The sequence below is a fragment of the Scleropages formosus genome, chromosome 18, assembly GCF_900964775.1.
Source record: "Scleropages formosus chromosome 18, fSclFor1.1, whole genome shotgun sequence".
NCBI lineage: Eukaryota > Metazoa > Chordata > Actinopteri > Osteoglossiformes > Osteoglossidae > Scleropages > Scleropages formosus.
Genome location: NC_041823.1, coordinates 12557743 through 12583068, shown reverse-complemented (window position 1 = coordinate 12583068; position 25326 = coordinate 12557743). Strand labels below are relative to the sequence as shown.

The 25326-nt window shown below is 41.8% G+C and overlaps 2 protein-coding genes across 3 annotated transcripts; both read left to right on the top strand.

Moving 5' to 3' along the window:
- The first annotated feature begins 2433 nt into the window (after positions 1 to 2433).
- Positions 2434 to 4758, top strand: malsu1 (mitochondrial assembly of ribosomal large subunit 1). The gene is made up of 4 exons (XM_018740711.2): positions 2434 to 2885; positions 3393 to 3568; positions 4103 to 4184; positions 4285 to 4758. The coding sequence occupies exons 1-4, from the start codon at positions 2498 to 2500 to the stop codon at positions 4479 to 4481; spliced, it is 843 nt and encodes a 280-aa protein (XP_018596227.2). The 5' UTR covers positions 2434 to 2497; the 3' UTR covers positions 4482 to 4758.
- A 1778-nt stretch (positions 4759 to 6536) lies between these two features.
- stk31 (serine/threonine kinase 31) lies at positions 6537 to 18085 on the top strand. Of its 2 annotated transcripts, none has more exons than XM_018740604.2 (25): positions 6537 to 6740; positions 7232 to 7352; positions 7440 to 7492; positions 8076 to 8174; positions 8278 to 8349; positions 8555 to 8713; positions 8830 to 9143; positions 9491 to 9656; positions 10695 to 10820; positions 11376 to 11491; positions 11941 to 12097; positions 12935 to 13060; positions 13216 to 13395; positions 13714 to 13830; positions 13913 to 14032; positions 14563 to 14694; positions 15085 to 15186; positions 15424 to 15504; positions 15858 to 15983; positions 16103 to 16225; positions 16499 to 16585; positions 16692 to 16811; positions 17237 to 17362; positions 17578 to 17649; positions 17773 to 18085. In XM_018740604.2, coding segments are annotated over exons 2-25 (2892 nt in total). In that variant the 5' UTR covers positions 6537 to 6740; positions 7232 to 7351; the 3' UTR covers positions 17890 to 18085. The 2 variants fall into 2 exon arrangements, with proteins under 2 accessions (XP_018596120.2, XP_018596119.2); XM_018740603.2 differs by having other exon boundaries at positions 16692 to 16841.
- Positions 18086 to 25326: the final 7241 nt, after the last annotated feature.

Here is a 25326-nt window from a genome sequence, read left to right as displayed (position 1 = left end):
CTCTGGTTTGCCACGACCCTGCTCGGGACAAGCAGTTTGCGTGTGTGTGTGTGTGTGTGTGTGTGTGCGCGTGCAACATGCTACTTTCCCACAGACCTGTTTAAATTCATGTCTTTCTTCTCAGCCTGGTGCTCAAGGCTATTGGAAGGTGAGTCATAGAAATCAATGTGTTATGTCATCTTTTACGTGCAGTAAATATTGCTGTGGATAATAAAAAATATAAAACCAGAGACATGATTCTATTTATTCTCCACATGTAAATGCATTCTATTGTCCATTCCTTCATGACATATTAATTTGTGCCACAGTTTATTGAGAGGTGACTTTCTAGGTATGTTAAACCTGTAAAAAAAAAAAACCCTTAAAAACTGCCAACAGCAGTGAGAATACACACACACACACACATTTTCTGAACCGCTTGTCCCATACGGGGTCACGGGGAACTGGAGCCTAACCCGGCAACACAGGGCGTAAGGGCGGAGGGGGAGGGGACACACCCAGGACGGGACGCCAGTCCGTCGCAAAGCACCCCAAGCAGGACTCGAACCCCAGACCCACCGGAAAGCAGGACCCGGTCCAACCCACTGCGCCACCGCGCCCCCCGCAGTGAGAATATTTTAGTGGAAAGAAAATTATTATTGAAAACCTTAGTGTGAGAGATATACTTCAGTATGTCATTTTAGTGTTTACATGGCACAAAAAAGCTAACATATAAACTATTCACAATCATTCATTAAAATGACTGTAATAGAAAATGAACTTGAAATATGTGGGAAAAATGAATCAGAACATCAACAGTAACTTGCATTAAAATCTTATATTTAAACATTTAACCTAAGGAACTATTGAAAATGGTACTTGTTTGTTTATTACTCATTTTAGTGCACTGCACAGTGGTATACACACTGAAATACAATTTTAAATGCATTGCTCGTGGGTTTGTGTAACTTTTTTATTCGGGAGCACATCTTTACTATGCCACTTCTTTTTTAACTGGAGACATTCAAGGCGATTTTTGATTCTGCATATTTTCTGCAGATCAACATGTTTTCGGCGTCTGCTCAGGAAGCCATGTGGTGTGACCACAAGCAAAGCAGAAGACGTGACACAAACATAAAGACCTTCTCTGGCACGCTAAAAACATGTTTATCGGAATAAAGCGGAGGTCTCCCAGCACACCGAAATACACGCACACTGCACTATGCAGCAGGACATTTTGGTGGATTGCACAGTTTGAGACTCTTTCCTTCTGTCCTTGTGTGTCTGTTGATCCTGCAGTCCTGCTGATCCCTCGCACTCCCTCTCCAGGTCTCAGGCCTTTAAAGCAGTACAACTTGGCTCATTCTGGAAGAAGTGGAAATTACAGCAGTGAGCCTTTCTTGCTAGGTGTTTGTCCAGATCATGGTAATCCACTCCCTCAGCTCCCGAAGGACAGGGTCCCTCGACAGTGCCAGCTGCTTCTGGCCACCGTTGGGTGTCCCTTGAAACATCTGGCAAGTTACGCAACTAGTCCCATCTATGGGTGTATAACTGCAGAACTGAGAGGATTCGTTACAGTTGACAGTAACACATTAGTACCACAGGAGGCTCTGAGTTACTTTTTCCTTAGTAAGTTAGGACAAACATGTACTGCACAGGTTAGAGCCACTATCTTGAAATCGGAAGGTCCCCAGAACAAATCCCTCCTCCTGCTGTTACCCTTGAGCAAGGTACTAAACTGGCCTAGGAAAAAGCGAATGTGCTCTAAGGGCCAGTCTCATAGTGACCGCTTGCATGGATTTCATGGTAAGGTAGTTGTTCACCAGTGTCTTCTTCCACACACGTGTTTGGACAGCATGCAAACTCCACACACCCTAAACTGGATCTGAACCTGCAGCTCAAACCCTGCAAAGTACAAGAGTAACCACTGCACCACCGTGCGACTCAACCTGCCGTATAAATTGGTACATAACTGAAAGCAGCCCAGTATACAAACCTAACACTGTAAGACAAGGAGTAAATAAGAAAGGAAATTAAGTGTGGGCAGTTGGTAGTGTACTGGTTAGAGCTGCTACCTTGTTTCGTACACAAAGGTTGCAGGTTTGAGTCTCACCTCCAGCTATAGTACCCTTGAGCAAGGTATTTACCTTAAATTACTGCAGTAAAAATTACACAAGTGTATAAATGGGTAACTAATTATGAGAAGCTTAACATTTAAGTCGCTTTGGAGAAAAGTGTCAGCTAAATGAACACAGTAAATGCAAACGTAGTGATCAGGCTTTCCAGCGCCAAAAATGCACCCTCCGCTACAGTAGATGGCGCTAAGGCGTACTTCGTCCGATGCGTGCAAGTGTCAGACAGCGGCGTCTTCGGTGATTGGATAAAACATCAACCAATAGCAAACCTGCATTGCATCCGAAGGTTATTTTTTTTTCTTCTTCTTCTTGCCAGGAGATCACCTTTCGAGTTAGAGTTTTTTTTTTTTTTTTGGTCATTTCAACATTTGTTGTAAAGAGAAATGAACAGTTATAGTATTAGGTGTATGTTGAGCTCCTGCAGAAGAAGCCTTCCTCAAGTATTGTACTGGAATGTTGTTCGCGCGAACACGACGACGAGAAGTCTTAGTCTGTGTGGCAGTTTGAAGAAGGAGGAGGAGGACAGTCCCAGTACGGCCGCGTGTTTTCTTTCTCGCCGTGGCGCCCTCTTCTCTCGCGGCCGTGACCGATACTCGTGGAAGATGAGATTTTACCCCGATCACCACCACCACCACCACCGCAGCAGTGCCAGTAGTTTTAGTAAAACTTTTACCACACATAGCGCAGGCGTGATGACCGAGGCTCAGACCCAGCAGCGACATGACGGGTCCGCAGCGGATTTGGAAACTGATGACGAGGATGTCAGAAAACGTAAGTAGTTGCCACAGCAACACGTCAGTAAGTTAACCCGAGCGCTGTCTCTGTCTCACCATCGATAACCCTTCTCCAGTAAAGGGCCGCCCTGGTCCGGAGCCTGTCAGGAAACGGTGCTAGGCGCGCGCACACACACACACACACACACACACACACACACACACACACACACACACACACACACACACACACACACACACACACACAGCTTGCCTATTCAGATGTTCAATCGTGCACCACTGTTTCAAGACAAGTTTATAACTCTTAATTTGTAAAGTTGGTTTACTTTACCATTATAGCCTAGGTAATTGCAATGGTACAGAGTCAATATTTATAGCAGATTTACATTTATTCATTCAGCAGATGCTTTTCTCCAAAGTGACATACATCTCACAGAAAATACAATTTGTGCATCACATTAGCACAGAGACATAACAGATTGACATGATGTATAGGATTTGATGTGTCCCTTGTGATGTCACTCACTCAATCTCCCCCCCACAGGACCCCCCTGCACGTTCAACATCGACGTTGTGGTGGCGCTCTTACGCCAGGAGAACGCCGCAGACGTGTGCGTGATAAACGTGCCCAAGGAGATGAAGTACGTAGACTACTTCGTCGTGGTCAGCGGTTCCTCGACGAGACATCTTATAGCCATGGCGGAGTATTCTCTCAAAGTGGTAATTGTCTTTTAGGTTCTCTCATAACTGATGCTTGCATGAACATCTACTTCCATTTTTTCAATAATACCAAGTGGAGGGAGCTTGGACAGGCCCACCTATCCACAGCCTACAGGGTAATAGTGGTCCAGAGGCTCAAGCCAAGGCGTACCTTGAATGGGACAGCAGACATCAATGGACACACACACACACTGAATACACATTAGATTCACCAGTTTGCCTGAAATGCATTTTTTAAATCTTTGCTTACAAATAGTTTACCAGGGCTAAGTTGTCCCATAGTAATAGTGTCCCCCTTTGGGTCAGTTAAAACAGGCCCTTGTACTAGATGGAGGATTAAGTCCCCTCTCTTGTGGCATTAAATTATATATCAGTAGGAAATCTATGAATTTCCAACACTTGTACTTTTGGAAATGGTGAACTTCAGTTGACTTTTTTGTTCTTTATTTTGGATTGTTATATTCTGATTTGAAGAAGAAAATCTATATGTGCAAATGTTAAGGCACCCAACATCAGATAAGTTCTTTCTGGCAGTATAAAAGTATGAAGACAGATGCTGACCCACATGTGAGGATTGAGGGTAGGAATTCTGAAGATTGGCTCTGTATAGATTTTGGTAAGTCGTGTTATACTTTTATCTGTTGAATTTTTCTTTGTGTGCATGCACTGTTTTTCGGATATCTATAAGCTCACAAATATGTTTTCTCCTCCCCAAGGACATATTGTTGTCCACTTCATGCTTCCAGAGACCAGGGAGCTGTACGAGCTGGAGAAACTGTGGACTCTTCGTTCTTTCGATGAGCAGCTGAGTCTTATGCCTACTGAGATATTACCAGAAGATTTCATATATGAAGACAAATCAAAAGATTGGCGCTCAGGTTTTGGAGAGGGAGGAGGTGTGAAACAGTTGTAGGCAACAAGAAATGATGGTGCTTTTCTTGATCTGACATTAAAATAACATTGATGCCTTTATTTTGAGGGCTAATTAAATTACCTATAGAATAGGTAACAATAAAAGCACTAACCATGACCGCTGCATTTCAGGACTTTCACAAGGTCTTTAGGGACCTAATGCCAAGTGCTGGTTGTGTAGTGTTTGAAAACAATGCATGGGATGCCTTTGATTACAACATAGAAAGAAAAATATCTGTAGAGAACTGGTTGGTACTTGTTTCTTTCACACTGTACAAGACAGATTTTGAACAATGCTTCCATTTTGCTTATGGAATTCTGCATTTTTTGTTTATACTTTTTTTTTTTTTTTGTCCCTTATTCAGTGTGGTACTTTTTTTAAGGGGTGTGTAATGAAATATTTTTGAAAAAACTGTAGTGCCTGTATGTTTTCAGTCTTTTAAGGAAACTGTGTGTATTAAAAATTATTTCGCTGACAGCTTTGTCTGAAACACCTTGCAGTGTTAGGTTTGAATACTGAGTTATACACAAAGTAAATGGGAAACAAGTAAATGTACTCTTAAGTACTACGCTACCTGTTGGCTTTGATGAAAACGTATTCAGTTGTAAGTATAATTATCTTATCAGTGTTACGTTATTTAATTTCTTACATCCATCACCTTGTCAGCCACAAGTGAGACATGAGCACCTTGATTGGTATTATTTCCACATAGAATCTTGCATGTCATATTACTGATTTTACTTATTTATTCATTTAGCTGATGCTTTTCTCCAAAGTGACAATGTTAAGATACCTACAATTATTTACCCATTTGTACAGCTTGATCATTTTTATTCAAACAGTTTAGGGTAAGTACCTTCTTCAATGGTACTGCAGCCAGAGGTTAAATTTGAAGCTGTAGCCAACCAGTGGCAACAACCGCTCGTCCTGAGCGGGATTGCAGCAACTCGGAGCCTTACTTGGCAACATAGGGTGCAATGCCACAGGGGGAGGGGACACACCTAGGATGTGATGCTAGTCTGTCGCAAGGCACCCCAAGCAGGGCTCAAACCCCAGACCCACCACAGCAGGCGCTCACCAAAACTGACATGTCACCCTCAACCTGTGGCCTTGTGAGTCCAAAGGCAGCAGTTCTAACCACTATGCTACCAGCTGTCCACCCTGTGGGCATCACTGTATGTGAACACAAAATTATAAAATCAGCACTAAAAGAGGAATATTGTAGAAATTCCACTGAGCACTGGAGCCCTTAATTTGCTGCACTACACAATGTGTCCAGTTGAGCCCCTTTCTCACACAGGTGTGTTTGTTCATTCAACAGTTCAAATCTGAGGGATTAATTCCAGGTGCGGCCAATAGGGGGCAGCAGGAACACGACCACGGTGTCTCCAGGAGCAGCCGGGTATCGTGCCCTCCCGCCCAAGCGCTGCACGTGAGCGCGCGTGGACATTACTGACCCGACCATTTATTCCACATCCGCAGCGTTATAATCAGTTGTGACACTTCAGTTCCACTCCGGCGTTTCTGACGACATCATCGAGTCATACTCCGAATAGGAAAAATTCACAACTCTGGGATACACTATTATTATAACATTTTAGTAGCATTAAAAACAATAATAATGTAGAAAATATTCTAAATGTCCGGCCATGCCATCTGAAAACCGCATATGCTCAACGGGGAAATTCCGCAGTAAAACAAAATCGTGTATTAATATTATTACAACAAAGTCAAAGAGACCTCGGTAAAGGGGAATATTCTTCTGCCCACTCCCGAACCCTTGTTTGAAATAGCTCGTTTGAATCCTGTGTCCGATCTGCTCGTGATGTGATATCAACATCTTAATACAGCGACGCGATCATTGCTGTGAATTGATCCGAGGGCGACAAAGATCAGTCACATATTTTAAATAGAAACATTTATTGTTTTTATTTTGTTCAAGTGCGCTGTGCGTCGAAGTAGAAATATTATAGTGTGTGATTCAGTTAAGTTTAGGGTATAGAGGACGTTTTATTAATGTTTAATATTTAATAAATTAACATTTTGTACTGAAACTCGAGCGGTCCGCACGTTGGACACCCCCGTTGACCCCTCTTCTCTCGCCATTTGAACGTGCGGACAACGTGCGAACTGCGGGGTCTTCGCCCTCGAGCTCCCGCTCAATTAGGGACGATAACTAGCGCCGATAATCTCGCGACAGCCTGCCAGTACCGTCCGGTCCAGTCCAGTTCAATCCGGTCCGGTAGCCCTGATCCAGAGGTAACGCTCAGTATGCGCTATGCCATGGTCGTATGCCATATCGTAACTGGTAACTAGGGTTCACATTTCGAAATAAAATGAATAATAATAATAATAATAATCAGTAAAAATACTTGGGCAGCTCGAGGCTCCAGCAGTGTGGTCACTAGGGATCCACTAGGTAGCCTGTGGAGTCCGTTAGCCTGCCGACGGCCCAGGGTTGGGTAATTTTGAATTAATTTAGAGCTTTCAGCTGTTCAGTGACTCTTCGTGGTGGAATCCACGTTCGCTAGTGTTTGGAAACAACCAGCAGAAATGTCCGTAATGCAGAAATCGAGGCCTTAGGCTAAGGCTTAGTTCTGGTTACGGACTCTGAACGTGCGGCCTGGCTGGAAGCACCGACATGATGATGGTCATGATGCCGCACTATTTTCAGTCAGTCGTTCTGGTAGTTTGTGTCCGTTTACTTCTTGCTTGGTTTCATTAGTTTGGCGGTATACACACACTCGCAGGAGAGAGCTGTGTGTCGTTGGCACCGGTTCTGTTCGCGAGGCTGTGTGTGTGTGTGTGATTCTCTCTCTCGTTAGGAACCGAACCGGTGAAGAGAACCACAACGCCGGTCCCTGGAGGAGAGTAAGTGACCGCAAAAAGTCCGTTCTGCGTGTTTGGGCCCTAGCGAGAGAGAAGTGATTGACGTTCACTGTTGTCTCTGTGTGCCAGTGGAGCTCGTGGGAGTCACTCACGTGACGGACGCCATCACCTTCTGGGCTCAGGTCTGTGGCCGAACCGCGTGCGGCTGCTGGGAGTGACAGGCAGGGGTCACGCGAAGCTCTTCGTGAAGCCACACAGTCACAGTGTTACCGTCTGAGACGTCGTCTCACATGTTCTTCTGGGGTAGCAGCTGAGGGCGTTCAGCTGTAACCTGAAGCTTCAATCTCGGCTTCCTGCTGTGCAGTATCCTTGGCTACATCAGCAAGTTACTTAGACTGAATTTCTCCAGGAAAAGTACCTAAAACTATATGATTAACCAAAAAGATACATAATTAATAATGCCATTACTAGTTAATAATAATAATGTCTGATATTTATTGGGGGAGCGGTGGCGCAATGGGTTGGACCGGGTCCTGCTCTCCAGTGGGTCTGGGGTTCGAGTCCCGCTTGGGGTGCCTTGCGGCGGACTGGCGTCCCGTCCTGGGTGTGTCCCCTCCCCCTCCGGCCTTACGCCCTGTGTTACCGGGTTAGGCTCCGGTTCCCCGCGACCCCGTATGGGACAAGCGGTTCAGAAAATGTGTGTGTGTGTATCTGTGGTGTAACGTCACACCTTGGCTTGTAACCATGTGTTACTTGTAACTGTAGAGTGTAAATGATGACCAGGCTGTGCAGAGGATGACTGGTATTTTGTCTCAGAAGTGTCCCACGGCACAGAGGCTGCCGGGCAATCCTGTTCCTCGAAAGGTAATGGATGCAGAACGGACAGTGTGCTTATACATATAGCACGCATTTATCCTATCTGGGTGACACTGCTGTTCTTAAGACAGAATGCTTTCTGTTGGTACAGGTGTATGGAGCACTGTATTCAGAGGACAACTGCTGGTACAGGTGCAAAGTACAGCAGCACAATGGTGAAAAGGTATGCATTAGTGATCTATGTATTTTTTCTGTACAAAAAACATTCCATACATAATTGTCTTCATGCATCAGACTGTTTGGTTTTTCTTCCATTTGTGATATGGCAATTATCTGTGCTGTTTGTATAAATATTTATAAGTACATTAATAATGATTTTGGAAATGAGTTCTTGATTTAAAACCATTTCTGCTATTTGTTTTTTTCAGTTCCAAGTATTGTATATTGATTATGGAAATACGGAGCTCGTGAGCAGATCGTGTCTAGTTGAGCTACCGGAAGACCTGCAGACAGACAGCCTGGCCAAGACATTCAAGCTCTGGGGTTTCCACCTGTCTAGTAAAGAAGATTCACATCATTTCTTGCAGGTGATCAGAACCCGCTGGGATATTCTGTAAACCTATGAATTGCTGAGCGCTCTCTTCAGGTCAGTGTTGGACCTTTCACTTTGCATGTCAATGCTTTCCTTGCATGCTGCATGCAGGGAAAGCTCTTCCTGCACAGCTTGATTTGTGGGAAGAAACTGCGAATCCAGAAGAAGTCTGTGTGTTTGGATGAGATCATTCTGGCTCATGCTTACCTCGGTGACCTGGACATTGGAGAGGAGGTTCTCAGGATGAAGTTTGCCGAGTTCAGTATCCCTGTGGACTTGGAGAGCCCCTGCCCTTCCCAGCTCCAGGACTCATCCATTCTGTGGGCAAAGAGAGTAAATCGGGGAGTTAGCGAGAAGTGGGGCTCGGCTGGACATGTGCCCAAATTGAAACCCGTGTTACCTGATCAGAAACATCAGTTGCTCAAGTAAGACACCTGCAGACAGGACAAGAAGTACTGTTTTTATGTAGGACAGTGTTAAATTAAGTGACTTTTTTGTCAGTGAGCTTTGATGTATATTTAGGTATTTCTTTGAACCCCCATGACAAGAGACAAATGAAGCATTTAATTACCACTTTGAAGGTTACTTTAAAAATATTAAGAATTATAAATTGTGCAGTGCCGTGATCGTTTCTTTGAACTGTTTGGTTTCCTCCTAGTATATGCACATGGCTGTGTGTACAAAATTTGCCACATTGAATGTATATAATGTAGATAACTGAGGATTTTCGGGGAGGTCTCCAGTTACTAAATGGTAACGGTTGCATTTGCAGGGAGAAGAGCACGACGACAGCCCTCCAGCCTGCCCACCTGCTGAAGAAGAAGCTGGACAAGGAGCTGGTGGAGGAGAATATGAGGCTGAAGGTGGAGAAGAGTGCCAAGGAGCAGAACACCCTCCTGTTGGAGAGGGAGCTCCAAGAGGCTCATGCTGAGCTCCAGGTAAACCTTTGTCATATGGGACTTTAAGGGCACAGTGTGAGTTGTAGATCTCTGCGGTCATAAGGTCAGCTGAGCTTTTTTGTTCTATAAGTGGTTCAAATCATGGTTGCATGTCCTTTAATTTGTTTTCTTTAACAGATAAATCTCTAAAGAGCCACCAGTTCAGGCAACATTTGGCTGAAGTACTGTCCACTTAGCTAGCGTAGCACAATTGCACACACCCTTCTTAAACATCCATTTTAGCAATTGGATATGACCGTATCGTTTCTGTGACTCTTATCTGACTTTGGTAGTGGGATAGTTTTTTAAGATGCAAGCATGGGATGTGAACAACAACAGCTGTTGCTATTGTGGCGTGCAGCGCCGTGGGTTTGGATGGGGCGAAGAGGGACTCGGAGGCAGCGTTCATGATGAACAATTTATTAGAACACCGGAACCAGGGAAATAATGCTCACAGTCCGAGGACCCCATCTCCTTCAGGGCCTGTGCCTATAGTCAGCTTTCCCAGCCTGCTTAGCGCCCCCAGGCTCCCCCCCAACACACTTGTAGGCACAGTCACCCCATTATTTTCCCCCCAAGTGCCCCCAGTGGTTACACACGCTATTTACAAGTTACCCGTAATGCAACTATTTATGCAAAACATCTCCCCACCTAAATACCAGTAATGCGGGTCGTCACGCGATTAACCGCATCTGCAGTACATTTAGTGATTCCCATTGAATTGGTTATACTTTGTGTACCTGTTTGGCTGTTTAATGCAATCTTCATACCCTTATCCACTGAGTTGCTTTGGATGAAAGGACCTGCTACATTAATGTATTTTCTGTAGTTCTTCCCCGGTCTTTGTGAGCCTTCTACAACTACAGTGTGACCCCTGAATTTGGAGTAGGGTACCACCAGTGTTGATGGGCGGACATTTGGCTCTTGAGCATAGTCGTAGACAGCGTAATCACACTTCACTGCAAACGGATAGATTGTGCTTGTCAAGGTTTGTGTGTTCAGTTCCCAAGTGGGGCCTAAATTGTTGTTCCTGTGCAGAGGGTGAAGGAAGCTATGTTGAAGAGCACAATTGAAGTAGAGAGGCTGAAGGAGGAGAAGATGGTTCTCCAGCAAAATATGGAAAACCTCTTCACTCAGCTGGGTGAAGCTGGGATAAAGCTGCAGGTGAGAGGTCAGGGGTTAGCAGACCCTGCTATCATGGGGAAGAGATTATTTGGGAATTAAGTTAAAGCTTTTCTTATCTCACCCTTATAGCAGCAGTTTTTTAAAATGAATTTTTTTCTTTTGGCTGGTTTGTCTCTAATGTTTAAAATGCAACTGGATACTCCATGCTTGTCTGCTGCTGTTAAAGGCCATTCTTTATCAAGTTGTTTTGCCTCGCTGTATTACATCACTTCATTGTCATGCTTCATAGAGATGAACAGCTTTATACCTTTCTCTTGATTTGTAACAAATCAAAGAGAGTTTTACTACAAAGGTCAGTCTCTGTGCAGTGGTCCATGGAAGTGCATTTATGCGCAGTAATAATTGTGGTTAGAGATTGTACCAGGATTTGTTTACCTTGCAACTGCAGTGCGGTTGTGTTCTAAGTGACAAATAGACGGTTGTGGGTCATTGAAAAGAGGTGATCTTGCTGTCTGGAGGCAGATTAACCCATTGACAGACATGCATATTATACCGTGTTGTATTTCTACATCCTCTGTTGACCTCTGTATCTAGATGATGAAGCAGGAAGCAGATGCCAAGGTGGAGGAGGCTGATAAGCGTTTGGAGAGAGCAGTGGGCGACAAACTCTCCGCACTGGCAAAAAAGGTCGAGGCAGTGAGGGGAGTCAGGTGCTGCCTCCACACAACTTTTTGACTTTTTCTTCTTTTACACTAAAACCTATTGAGAAAATCATGTAGTACGTCGGTTCCTGAACAAACTTCTGTACAATCCCAATAGTTGACTGACTCTCATAACCATGCACAGCATTTTTCACCACTTTCATCTCATCATTTCATCATAATAGTATATGCCTTCCTACTGGCACTGAATCGCAAACACTCTGGGTAGGCAGAATTAAAGATTTAGAACCCCTTCTCAAAAAAAAGGCACTTTGACATACTTCACTGCCATCCATTGGCTTAACAGGTAAAGAGAGGTCACATTCATATCTTAACTTCTTAGGTCTAAATAGATTAGTACTTAGTGTATTTGTTTTGAGATGAGTAAGTCTGCTGTAAAGAGAAAGTAGATGACCAGACCGCAGGATGGCATGATGTCATGTTGGTCTCTCAAGCAGAGAGGGTATCCCCAGCAGCACCCTGGGGAACAGCCTCCTACAGTCCATCAATGTTGTCACAAACAACTGCATTTCTACCCCGGTTGCCATGGAGGAGCTTGATGTTGCCTGGAAGGAGTACAGTCTGCTGCAGGATATGGTGAAGGCCTGTTATGTGGTGAGTGTTCATGACTGGGCTTTCCCTCACTTGTAGCAGAGGGACTATGATTGTCATCTACTAAAAACCATAGTCATAGTCACACTCCACATTAAAGTTGTAATATTCTTTGTAAGCTTAATGTATCTCTTTCTCATGTATGTAAGATACCGTATAACCAGCCACAAACAGCTTGCCAATATGGCAGGATTGGCAGCAGCTCTCTGCCGTATGCATCTGTCTGATGTGACAGTAATGGGTTTGGCAGGGAGTACACCTGCCTTTAAAACACCTGTCTGGTTGGATGGAGTACATTGTGAGCAGCCAGATCTACCACAGCTTTGGCCAGGAAAAAAAAATCTGTGGAATTTGTTTACTATTTATTCATTTAGCTGTCACTTTCCTCCAAAGCAGCTTAAAATATTTAACCCATTTAACAGCAGTTGGGAATAAGTAACTTGATCAAGGGCACTACAGCAGGTGTAGGATTTAAACCTGGGTCCACTGTGTGCAAGGAAGTGGCTCTAACCTGTACTCCACTTGCATAAGTAATTATTGGACATGATTGAGAGTTTAATTAAACACAGTATCTAGGTAAAAGACTTTCTACATTTTTTTTAAAGCAAGTAATTGTTGGCATATCAGATGGCCAGTAGGACCTTAAATTATTAACAAGATAGTGTTGTTTTTTTTTTTTAAAATGACGCACTGCATGTTTGCACTATGAATGTTTTGTCCTGCTTTAACTGTAGGACTGAAGATCGGTGTAAGCTATTAAAACGATGTGTATTTGGGTTAATGGAATTGGTGGCGCTTGTTAGCAGAAAGTAATTAATGCTGTAAAATTTCATGCGGCAGAAAGAAGAACTGGATAATCTGATTGGGAAAAGGAACAGTGTGAGGAAAGTGTTGGCAGCTGCCGTGGATAACTACATTCAGGAAGTGGACAAGTTGCCGATCAGGGGACGCATGGACACACTCCAGGTGCAGCAGACGGGCTTTCCTTTCACATTCAGTGTCCTTGAAGCCAGAGCCACACTTAAAATGAATTATTTCCACATAGAACACATTTCTTTGAGTAATTAGTGCAGTTAATCTAATATAAAAAAAGATCTGTAATAAGCGTTTGTGTCCTGCAGGAAGTGGGTGCATCTCTGTCAGCGGTCTTTGGTTCATTCTCCATGGAAGATGTTGGAGATCAAGTATTTGAACAGTTCTGCCAATGGAAGAGACAGAAGCAGCTGGAAACCCAGGCTGTGAGGAAGGCAACTGAAGAGGCTTTGGAGTCTCTGTGCTGCTGGTTTGACAACATGGCCAAGGTATTCTGAAGCTTAGGGGTCATGTGGTGGGATGCATTTGGTCACGTGGTATGGTATGTACCTCATAAGCAGATTCAGAGGTTCCTGATGGTTTTGGTAGTCAGCTTTGCTTTTAAGTAAAGTAACAATAGAAATGCAAATGCTCTGTTCTCTGTTAATGAAAACTGTTAGAACCATTAGGTGCCCTGGCTGCCCTGTTTTCTTTTTTTTGGGGGGGGGGGGTCAGCGTTTCAGTAGCAGATCTGCATGTCCTTTGTCCATAGAAAGATGTTAATGTTTGACACGCTTTGGGATTCTCTCTTTCACTCCCCCATCCAGCTCCTAAATCTATCAAACAAAACTTGCGTGTCCCTGAGTGACGTCCCTGTGAGTGTGGATGGTCTTGTGCAAAGGGCGGAAATGAACCTCTGCAAAGAGCTGAATGTCTCCTTGGCAGTGAGTGTCAGCCCAGTTGACAGTTGCCATCCGGTTGGTCAGATGGCATTGGTGAAACATAGCCTGTGATGTCAACCCACAGGAGCAGAACAACCAAGACATCAAGATAGTCTCCAGTGCTTTCTATAAAGTGATGCAGCAGATCCAGAAGGAGCAGAACCTTCTGTGCAGCATCCAAGAAAAGTACCTGTTGAGCACTCTGGTGAGAGAAGTACAAAGGATTAACACAAAGACAATGCTCAAAATCTTGAAGTAGTTTAGAGTTCATTGTGTTTGTAGAATTACATTTAATTTACCTAAACACCGATACTGTGTTCATCAGTTTCTCTGCTATTGTGACGGACATACAGCACCAATGAAAAGTTTGAGTAAACTTACTTGAAACTTCCCCCTCCCCCATTACAAGGATTCAGCTAAAAATTTTAGTTTGTGAATGAGCCATGTCTGCTCTGTTCTTCTGCTGCAGTTTCAAGAGATGCAGGACATCTGTGGGTTGCTTTGCTTTCACTCGTCTGTCTAGTTTTTCGCATCCATTTGTCACTCAGTTAAACTTCTTACTGGTACTGTATGTGAGGAAAAATTTGCTTGCATTTCTGTTAAGGGACTTCATATAGACATTATGTATGGGTTTTTGTAAATGAGTGGACAGCTAAGGAACTAAAACATATTCCATTGCGTTTGATTGTGATATGTTTGTGTCTGTCCGCTTGTTACTTGCTGTGGTGTTTGCAGTTCAAGGAGGAGGTTCTACAGAGGCAGGACAACATACCAAATGTGGAAGAGCTGTTAACCATCAAGAAGAGAATCAAGAACCTGAGGTCACAGCTGCGCTGGAAAATGGTGGAGGAGGGCAGCATGGAGGAGGTGAGAAGCTGCAAGGTTTTATGGTTAAAAACCAAACATGTATAAGGCTGTTTAAACATGTGTAGGTAGTAGGGAAAACTAAAAGGAATTACAGTTGACCACTGGGACTTTTTTCAAACTTGTAATTAGTGCTGGAATAAAATAGCTTGCTTTCAGCTGTGGGCAAATAACACCATGGATTAAGTTATGAGAACTGGATACATTTTAAAGCATGGTTTATTTTAAAAGATTTAGCTTTGCAAGGCTTTAATGTATTTGCTGCCAACATCAAATCCCCATTTGTCTAATCGCATGGATTAGATTTGGTAGTCTTTAGACTTCTTTGGCAACGTTCAGGTTTTAAGTGAGATGGATATCTGGCCAAGATCTGTTATCATTCATGGAACTCAGGCAGAAGAGCAGGATTTCGCAGAGATCAAGAAGAAAAAGGAGGAAATTGCTGAGACCCGAAATGTACTGTTTCGGGAGATCAGTCGGGAGAAAGAGGAATATGTAAGATTTGTCCTACAATTTTTGTTGCTAAATGCCAAAATAAAGTGAAATTCTAAAGCCTAGGAGCCAACATGACTGAACATATTTGGCACCCTAGTCGGCATGCAGTGTTGCTGGCGTGCAATTTACACAGTGTTTCTAATTTTGACAAACAAGAGTATGATAGTTTAACCTGAACTATTTGTGAACTTGGAAGTTCCTGTTTATCATGCCCTTAATTTCCCCTTTGTTCTTCAGCGAAAGCTGAGTGCCTTGGCAAATGACAGTTTCCCTGAGCTGCCTCTTCTATACCCTGAAGCAGACCTCCTGAGCTACATGGTAAGATGCTGGCCCTATAGCTCTTACTGCAGTAACAACTTTGAAGACATATTGACAAATCAATCAAATGGTGTCTGTGGTGATGGGTGGCTCCTGGGCTCTGTTCAGAGGTTAGTACAAACATGGCTCAGCCTGTCTGGAGTTTGTATGGATTTCCTCCTGTAGTCCAAAGATATGTGTTTCAGGTGACTGGGGGAATCTGAATTATTTTATGTATATGTGTTATTTTAAATTGTTTTGAAGACTGTAAGACTTTAATGCAACATATCTAGCATAATATGTTACTGTCAATAAAGGTGTCAGTTAAGTGCTAGTGGCTGGCTGCTGATTTCTGTCTGGGGCTACTTGTGCAGAGGACTGATGGGCTTGTGGTGAAGAGTCTGGACCGGGACCTGTTTTGTGCTGAGCCCCTCCGGGAATTGAGTGCAAGGAGGCCCCTGGTCTGCACGGAATTTCAAGGCCAGAGGGTTGTGCTTAAGGTAACACCTCAGCATCTGTGGAAATACACCATATCTGTTAAAGTTAGGCCTGAGAGGACAGACAAAAGGTCACCTCAGTGACTGAGATGTCATCTGTTATGGTTCTTCGTGGATTCCAGGGCTACTCCGTTGACGAGGAGGCAGAGGCACGGATGCTGGAGAGAGCAACGCAGTACTACAGAGCAAGTGCCCCCAGTGAGGAGACTGGGCTCCTGCCCCTGCTGGCTCTCTTCTTTGGCAAGGTACATGAGTGAGAGCAGTCATACACACTGCACCACTTCCTTCTTCCATATCCTCTCTGTCTGGAACAATTTTTTTCTTCCTGTTACTCATCTGCTCCTATTCCACATCTGAAATATCTACAAAAGGGCAATTCTAATGTGAAATATAAATTTGGGTTCGCGTTCCGTTTCCAACCATTTCTTTTCTTTTTTCGGACCCTTGCATTTTTAACCTTTCCTCCCATATGCATTGTTGCAGCACATTAAACAGCTCTCGCCTCTTTTTCATGTCAGTCTGACCCACTGGTGTATGTTATGGTGCCGTATTTTGCCAATGGTCCCCTGCGAGCTGTGCAGAAAAGCAATCCTCTGAACACTGCTGTGAGTTCTGGCATTGTGTTTATTGCTGTTAATGTAAATTTTTATGTTTTTGTTATTTTTGACTTGAATCTTTAAAAAAAGACCCCCCCCTTTTCCCTCCCTTTAGGAAACTGTTGCAGTAATGAGGGGCGTTGCACTGGGGCTGCAATCTCTCCACAAGTTCGGTATCACCCACGGGTCTCTGCATCCCAACAATGTATTTGTTCTAAAGCGACAGCAAGGCATGGTGGGTGATTTCGACTTCACCCGGACAACAGTGAGAATCTTTCACAAACTTCCTCTCTCCCCTCTGTCTCGTTTATGCCAAGGTGGTGCTTGGCTGAAATTCGGCTTTCCGCAATAAAACTGTCCCAGTCCTGGGAAGGAAGCTGTTTTTCTTCCAGAAATGGATTTTTACCTGTCTTTTTATCTAGTAAGATTCTCTTGCAATAACAGAGCATCCTACAGATCAGTTCTCTTCCTGCAGGACCTCTGTGTATGCTGGTTTGGATTCCAGCTCAGCTCTTAATAGACAGATATCTATTAACAGTGGTTCATTAGCATCTCCTCTGATACATATAACTATTCCTTTCCCAGCCTTGAAAAATGCAGCTGGCTGACAGACCAGTAGTTTTTTGGGTTTCACTCTATGCTGCCATATATTTATTTTAGGAGCAGCGAATTTCTGATGCTGGGATGATAGCTGGGTCCCTCAGTCTGATCCCTCCTGAAGTGGGCCAAGGACAGTCCCCATCTCCAGCCAGCGATATGTACACCTTTGGATGCCTGCTGCTGTGGGTAAGACCTCATGCACATACTTCAAAACATTTGTGGAGCACCTATACTCCTTCACAAGCAAGTGAAAGGTGTAAGTGAGCTGGAACATGGACTAGTACCAGTATGGGATTCTCCTTTTTTGGCTTCACGTGCATATACCTTCACTTACATAACTTGCCAATTATTATCGAACACTGCTGCTTTAGTCTTTCTCATAGACATTTAGTTTTCTGCAGGTACACTTCCCAGATTTCAGCTTTAAACTGGAAATGGAAAGACAAACACCTGACATAAGTAAACTGAAAATGGTATGTAATTCCGAAGCTTTTCAAGCAGTGTCTGAAATGCCTATGCTTTTTACTTCTTTCTTTTAAATATCTTACTGTGCTGTAGTGTCAAACACTTGCAAAAAGTTGAAATTTTCTCAACAGGATCCCAAACTCCAAGCTCTGCTGTCAAAGCTTCTGAGATGTTCTGGAAGGCTAACAGCATCTGAAGTCCTTTCAGATGATTATTTCCTGGAGGTTCATTTTGAACAGCAGCTGTGAGAAAATAGCAGTTGAATACATACATTTCCCTTAGTTTAAAATATTAATTTCAACTTTTCTTGCAGATGTTTTATTTATCATTCCTGCAGATTAGTGTTTGCTCTGAGTTTTATTTGTTGTTTCCCACTGAGATACCCTGAAAATGTGTAGGTCTTTGACCATTTTTGTTGCATTGAAGTTAATAAGTAAAGATCACGAGGCAAAAAAAATTCAAAGGCTGAACTAATTTGTCTTTTTTCCCCCATTTGTCTCAACTTTGGAAGGGGGGGGGGGGGGCGCGTCTCCTTCAAACCATTTTTCATCCAAGCTGTGAGAAGCAGTTAAACTGTGGTATATCAGGTTTTATTCCACAGTAAAGCAGGTAAAAGCATCAGACGTTTCCCTCCCGGGATTTGCTTTCTCCTTTAGAAATGCAGATTTGTGGAGGAAATTTTTATCAGGACACAACACAATTTGACTTTAATTTTGACCTTGACATAGCCTTTTCCATACAAAATATCCTGAATTGTCTTGTGAAGATTGCCTTTCTAGGCCTGTAGTGTTTGTTCTGCTCACTCTGTCCTTTCCACCCTCACGCTGTTTGTCTGATCGAGTTGCCGGAAGGGAAATTGCCAGCTCCCATCACCCGAAATATGTCTCCCTTGAAAAATGCTTTCCAGAGAAAATTATTGTTAGTATTCCTCAGCATCTTTATCAGTTAAAAGCCCTTTTGTAGTTTTTTCCCTGAAAGAAATTGTATCTGATAAATTTTTGTCACTTTCATTTTGAAAAATAACTGCTTTACGCCTTTACAGTGTCACCAGTCCAGGAGATGGGTAGAGGACTCTGTTGCTGGATATCTGTTCATTTTTTCCACTTTTCTAAAATATGGTTTACATTTAGTTAGCTAATGCATTTCTTCAGAGTGACTTTGGATATTGAGCAGTTTATAGTGATTTACCAATTTATACAATACAGTATTTTTTTTCTCTGGAGCAATTCAAGGTAAGTACCTTGCTGAAAGGGTCTACAGCAGAAGGTGGGATTCAAACCAGGGTCCTTTTAGTGATGATCTGCTGATCACATCAGGATTATTGAACTTTTTTTTGAATAGTATCAGATTAGTCATTGGCTCTTGGTAACATTATTACTGAAAGGTACTAAGGCTGGAATATCCTGAGGTCATGAATCAGTTGAGAAAGGGTTACCTTGCAGCAGTCGTCTTTGGATATGGCAGCTGGAACCACCCGGTACCCAGAATAGCACCCAAATGCATTGTTACTTCACAGCTCTAAGCTGTGGACACTGTAACAAGAAATTTTAAAAATAGACCCACAGAACCACTGTCAACAATGGACGATGTTTGTGGTACTTGATAATGGTACTTTTGAACTTAATGTTTTTTTGGCTGTTAGTAAATATTTTGCTGTCCTTCTGCTCAAAAAGAACAGAACATAATGTGATTAGGAAATGTAACTTGGCATCCGTTACCATAAGCTAATGTGTAACTAATACTAATTGTCATTTTTTTTGCCATTAATGCCAGTTTTAGGTTCTGCTCATTGAACAGTGTAGTTTTTTTCTTCATTTTACTTTGTTGCCTTGGAGATAGTTTGAAGCTATCTGGGAGTGGAATACCCAAAGTGGATTGAGGACACAGAATTCACACACAATTAACTGGGTGACTGCAGAGAGCTGGAAGCAGGAGATGTAGAGATATGAGAATGAGCAATGCATTGAGCACAGACCAGCTCATTACAGGAAGAAAGCCACAGATAAGACTGGTTGATTTCTTTATTTTTTTTAATGCTATCTCTAGGCTTCCTCAATTAGTCACTAAGCTTTTCCGGTTTCAGCTTTCATTGATTCGGAGAGATCCCAGAAGTCTTCTACAGCAATGAGACTAACATATGGGTGCAGATGTGGTGGGTTAGGAAGGAGAGGCTCTTGGTGGAATTCTCCACAGAGACCCCTCTGCTATATCAGCTGGTCAACACATATTTCGCTGGGTACGTGTTATCAGTAATGTTTCATATCAGTGCAAAAATCGTGTTCTTATTTGAAGTGGTGTATTTAATGATAGAGCTCAGGTTTCTTTCTGGCTGAAGAGGACAACATTCCTCATGTTCGCTTTGAAACCTGCAAATCCCAGTGCTGTAACCCTTACTTATGTGGTTATACAAAAATGTTACATTATTGTCCTTGGCTACATTTACTTTGCTGTTGAGTTATATAGGCAGATGGGAAGGCACAAACCAGCTATGTGAACAACACCAGAATATACATTCTAGCTAGATAACATGTACAGTACAAAAGTCTGAATACACACTCACAGAACTTGTATGGGGTGAAGTGGAGAAAGGAGTGAAAGCAGGGCAACCCACAGATGTCCTGCATCTCCAGAAAAGCCGAGAAGATTTGAAGCCTCGTTTCCTCCTGTGAATTTTTGAAAATTAAAGTTGTCAAACAAGGCGAAATGTTTCCCTAAGGTGTGCTCAAATTTTTTGACTGACAACGTATGCTGTGTTCAGCTCTGCTGTAGCATACTTGATAGGGATCGAAAAGCAACTAGCGGTGTAATGTCACTCATGACCCTTAACTCTGGATCCTGGTCTTCTGTATGATCCTGCTGTTTCTACAAAGCTCCAGAACTATTGGTCTTCTGGGGTGTTTATTATGAGTTACAAGTGCAGAATGCAAAAACAGTCCCGTACGTTTGATTGTCACAGTGAGACTACCGTTCTTCAGCAGTCTCTTCCTGTCTCCAGCAATGCTCACATACTGCCGCGATCACTTGTCATCAGCAGCATTTTAAATTCACTCTGAGTCGGTAAACAGACAGGCGGTGATGGGATTCTTCAGTTTGCTCTTTTTAAAGTTTCTCCCTCCTGGGTAGAGGGATTGAATTTTTTTCCTTGCACCACAGCATAACTCTTGCCACTTTTTAATTAACACAGCTGGGTAGTCTCACAATCTACAATGAAATAAACACAGTAATTTCTCATGAAAGGTTGGATTTTATTATTTTAATTATTCATGAAAGGTGAACAAGTGTGTAATACTAATCTGTATTGTTCATTTCTTCTGAGTTAACTTTCATGCTCTCCTTTTATATTTTAAGGATGTTTCCCCACAGTGTGTGGCTGATAGAACTCAGTTTCCGTAGTAAACAGTGTCATTAGGTTGATGTGCCCCCACTATAGACACATTTCTGCCTATATACTGTACTTCTACAATGTGGAAAAAAGATTACAGGTTGTTTTGAATCATATTTACTTGTTTCTGCAAACTTTCCATAATCATTTACTCAGTTAAGAACAATCAAATCCTGTATCAAATCTCTGCAATTCACTTTTCATTCTTCTCTTTGACAAGCTAGTTTTAGACACCAAACCATGCCAATAAAATTAACATCCGCAGAACTTTATCACCCGTTCAGTGTTCCTCAGCACAGACCCAGATAGATTAATCTCTTGAAAATTAAACGGAAACTGTTCTGTGTATCTGTTAATGATATTACTCTGGTACTTAGAGTGTAAAGCTACTTACAAGGATTTACCTTTTTATAAAGCTGACTTTTTTTTTTTTTTTTTTTTGGCTGGAGCAGTTCAAGGTAAGTATAAATCAGGGTCCTTAGCTACCTACTGGCTTTGCTAAAACAGAACTCCAAATTCCCTGTTTTCTCCAGGCTTCTGAAATGATTCACTATTACAGAACATCAATTTTCATTACAGTGAACCTTGTTTAAAGGGTTTTCTTGGTTTCTGTGCAGTTAAGCACTTTGAAAGTACCTGCTTGAAGATAATGGCCTGTGATAATGAATTAAGTGTCACATGTTTGAGAAGAAAATGAAATGGCATGCAGGCTTTTGTCTTAGAGTTCTAGCTCAGTTTGACTCCTTATCTTTCCCAGCTCTGAAAAAGTTTCTGCTTAAAAATTCCTGCAGTTTTTGACTTGAAAATATTTTGTGTTTTTTCTGTCGTACTTCACGAGTGACCAAGGTATGGTGCTTCGGAGGATTTTCTTTTTCCTGCATTTTCCTTCACACCAGGTGTGCTTTTTAATTTTTTAGATATTTTTTGTAGTGTAATAATGTTATTTTCAGCCAACTTGTCAACATTGAAGTGGCGATGGAAGGTACAGGTGCAAATAATAACATACTGTGAACCTGAAAATTAAAAAAATAGGCTTCAGATCCCCAAATATAATCGCATCAATTTTCTGCAGAGCCCCATGGAAATTTAAGATGTTTCACATGCAATCAGAAAAAAAATAAAAGATGCTGAAGTTCTGTAATTAAATCTTTCTTTACATCTTCAGTATTATCTTTCACGGGTTATCTGGCACTTGATCAGACATATTGCAAAGTTTGCTCAGAACTTAATCATACTCATGTAATTTTAGAACTTAATCATTAATTTTAATTTTGACTGGAATGTGGAATGATTCATATTAAGTTCCTTGAGAAAATGTATTAATATTTTAAGAATTTTTTTAAATGAAGCTCCATCAAAATAAATGGGTAGATCAGCATGAGGATCCTTAAAAACAACATTTTACCTTACCTTATCAGACCTTTTCACATTGGCAACCTCGTTCTGAACTTGTGAACAGTAACTGTAAACTCAGTTATTAAGGTTAATGATACATGTTTATGATTGTATTAATCATATGTGTGAAGAAGTAAGGAATGTTAGTACATACTGACCAGTATAAATAAAATCCAGTGATGATTATGGCATAGAAGCCATTATGGGGTGCATTGTTCAGTTCATCCACTGACACAATAACATACAAGCTTTTTAGAAAACGCAGTTGTCACCTTCTGCTGAGCTACAAACACTAAGAATATTTGGACTGAAATACAAAAGTACCTTCTGGGTTTTTTCCCCATAGAATACCAAGGACCTTGGAGATGGTGTTGGGCTGTGTTTGCCATGGAGTTACAGTGACTCACATGGAATCTCATTTGTTTTCTACTTTCTTTAATCCTCTTAACAATTTTACTCTTTCTTCATTGGTGGAGGATTATGTATTCACAGCTTTACAGGCTTAAGTATAGCAAGAATAATGTATTATTTTACTGTGGCTGAAATATTTTTATGAAAATATAATTTGCAGTTAATCTTTTCCATTCCAAAACACATGCACATTGAACATTTGTTGAACGCTTTTAATTGCAAAACTATATTTTGTTTTTGACTAACAGTAAAACAAATGCAACCTGTTATGTTTTTCAAATGCACACTGATAATAAACAGCACTCGTTCTTTGTAAACTCAGCCCTAACTTGCAATATAATTCCCGTAACCTTATCTATTATCTCTCATGGCAAAATCTTAGTCTTAGAATCCTAGTTTTTGGCTCAACATTGAAATTTTTGGTACCACCTACTATCAGTTCAGAAAATGAATGTTAAATATTTGGTATATAGGAGGTGCGGTGGCGCAGTGGGTTGGACCGCTCCGGTGGGTCTGGGGTTCGAGTCCCGCTTGGGGTGCCTTGCGATGGACTGGCGTCCCGTCCTGGGTGTGTCCCCTCCCCCTCCGGCCTTCAGCCCTGTGTTACCGGGTAGGCTCCGGTTCCCCGCGACCCTGTGTGGGGCAAGCGGTTCTGAAAATGTGTGTGTGTGTGTGTGTGTGTGTGTGTGTGTGTGTGTGTGTGTGTGTATTTGGTATATGTTTCATAAAGCAGTCTAATAAAAATATACAACTAAAGTTATATCCTGATAGCACAGCATTTCTGATAAAAATCCTGCTATGATGGCAAATCCAGGTTGAAAAATTTTGTTAAAAATCTCCCTGTAATGAAAATTCTTGGTCAACCATAAATCGAGTTTTACAGAGGTAATTAAATCAGGGTGAGACAGTTATATGGAGGGACAAAACTCTTCATTACAGCCCTTCTGCTCTTGTGCCCTTGTGTAAGGCATTGATCCACAGCTGGCCCAGTAACATTATTCTTCTGTGTAAATGGGTAAATTATTGTAATTCACTTAAGTTACAAAACTAACATTGTAAGGTGCCTTTTTAAATTAATGAACAAGATTAGTATGAGCCTGCAACTATAAATTTGACCAAAATCAAATGCGGGGAAAGGTGTGTTACCCCATCCAGCAACACATAGGGCTAAACCAAGCAGCTGTAAGCAGGCCTGGCAATTTTGAAAATGGGTTGTAGCCAAGTAGAAGACAGTTGATATCAAGAGTACTTAAGAGATTATAAGGATTATTTATTCACATTTATATTTTACAGGTAAACATTTTCTTATCTTTTAATAAACATTCATTTAAGGAAAAAAAAATATTTGTAAAAGCATGAGATGCGCCACAACTACAGTAGCCTGATGAAGCTCACTTGAATAGATGTGCCAGTTCTACTGTTTATGGAATTTTGTAGATTGTTTTTAAATATGTTGCTGTAAGCACAGAAGAAGCAAAGCGATACTGGATCCATTTTTCCACTGTACAATATTCATCTGAAGTGTAAACCCCGCTTTACACAGTTGCAAACTTTAATTTAGGTTTAAGTTCAACTTTTTACGGCTTTGTTTCTATGTCTCCATAACCTAATAAAATTATCAGACCACCGAGATGTTGAAAAAAATCATATTTAAACGTATTTTGAAAAACCTGCATTATAGTTTTTTTTTTTTACTGTAATGTGTTATCACAGACAAACTAAATTGTGTCCAGTTGTTACAGTGAAAACAAATATATGTTTGCTATTACAAAATTTTACCTATGGACTGAAAAAATTTCTTTCTAAAGACAATACTGGTACGAATATAAATGTGTTGCCATAAAACTGTACCCCTTCCAAAGCAGTAGGCCTAAATGCAACTCTGTTATTGCAAAATATAAACCATGTCTATGCATTCAGACAAGCTGCTTTCAGTTTGCCCAGAATTATATTTCTTGGAATTAGTGATGTTTTCCACTGGTTTTACCAGTCAAAAAATAATGAAGAGATATTTTGAAAAGCAACAGTATAAATTGTTCTTTTTGAACGGAACATTTTTTTACTCCCTGTTCACAGTTAAAATAATTTCATCTGAGCAGAGAACTTAGAAAGCACCATTACTGGGAGAGCTCCAGCAGGTGGTAAGCCTATCTTACTGACCACATTTATTTTAGTTCTGTGGCAAACGCCTTCAAATGTACTTTGAAGACAACACTTTGATGATGCTGCAAGTCTGCCGTCACTCTTATTTGTTCTGTCTGAAGCATCGTTGTTTTCGCTGTGTTTATTGTTTAAGACCATCCATTATTCTAATCTCTCTGAGAGTGCTGGTAACTTTGCAGGACAAAAAAAATTGACAACTGTTTGCATCCCCATCACTATTTTACAAAAACAAGCGGAGATATGCATTGTATCCATCGTGTGATTAATAACTAGGTATTTTCCTTTGGGCTGCTCTTGACCAGCCAACCCTAACCATAATTATACCTAAATCCTG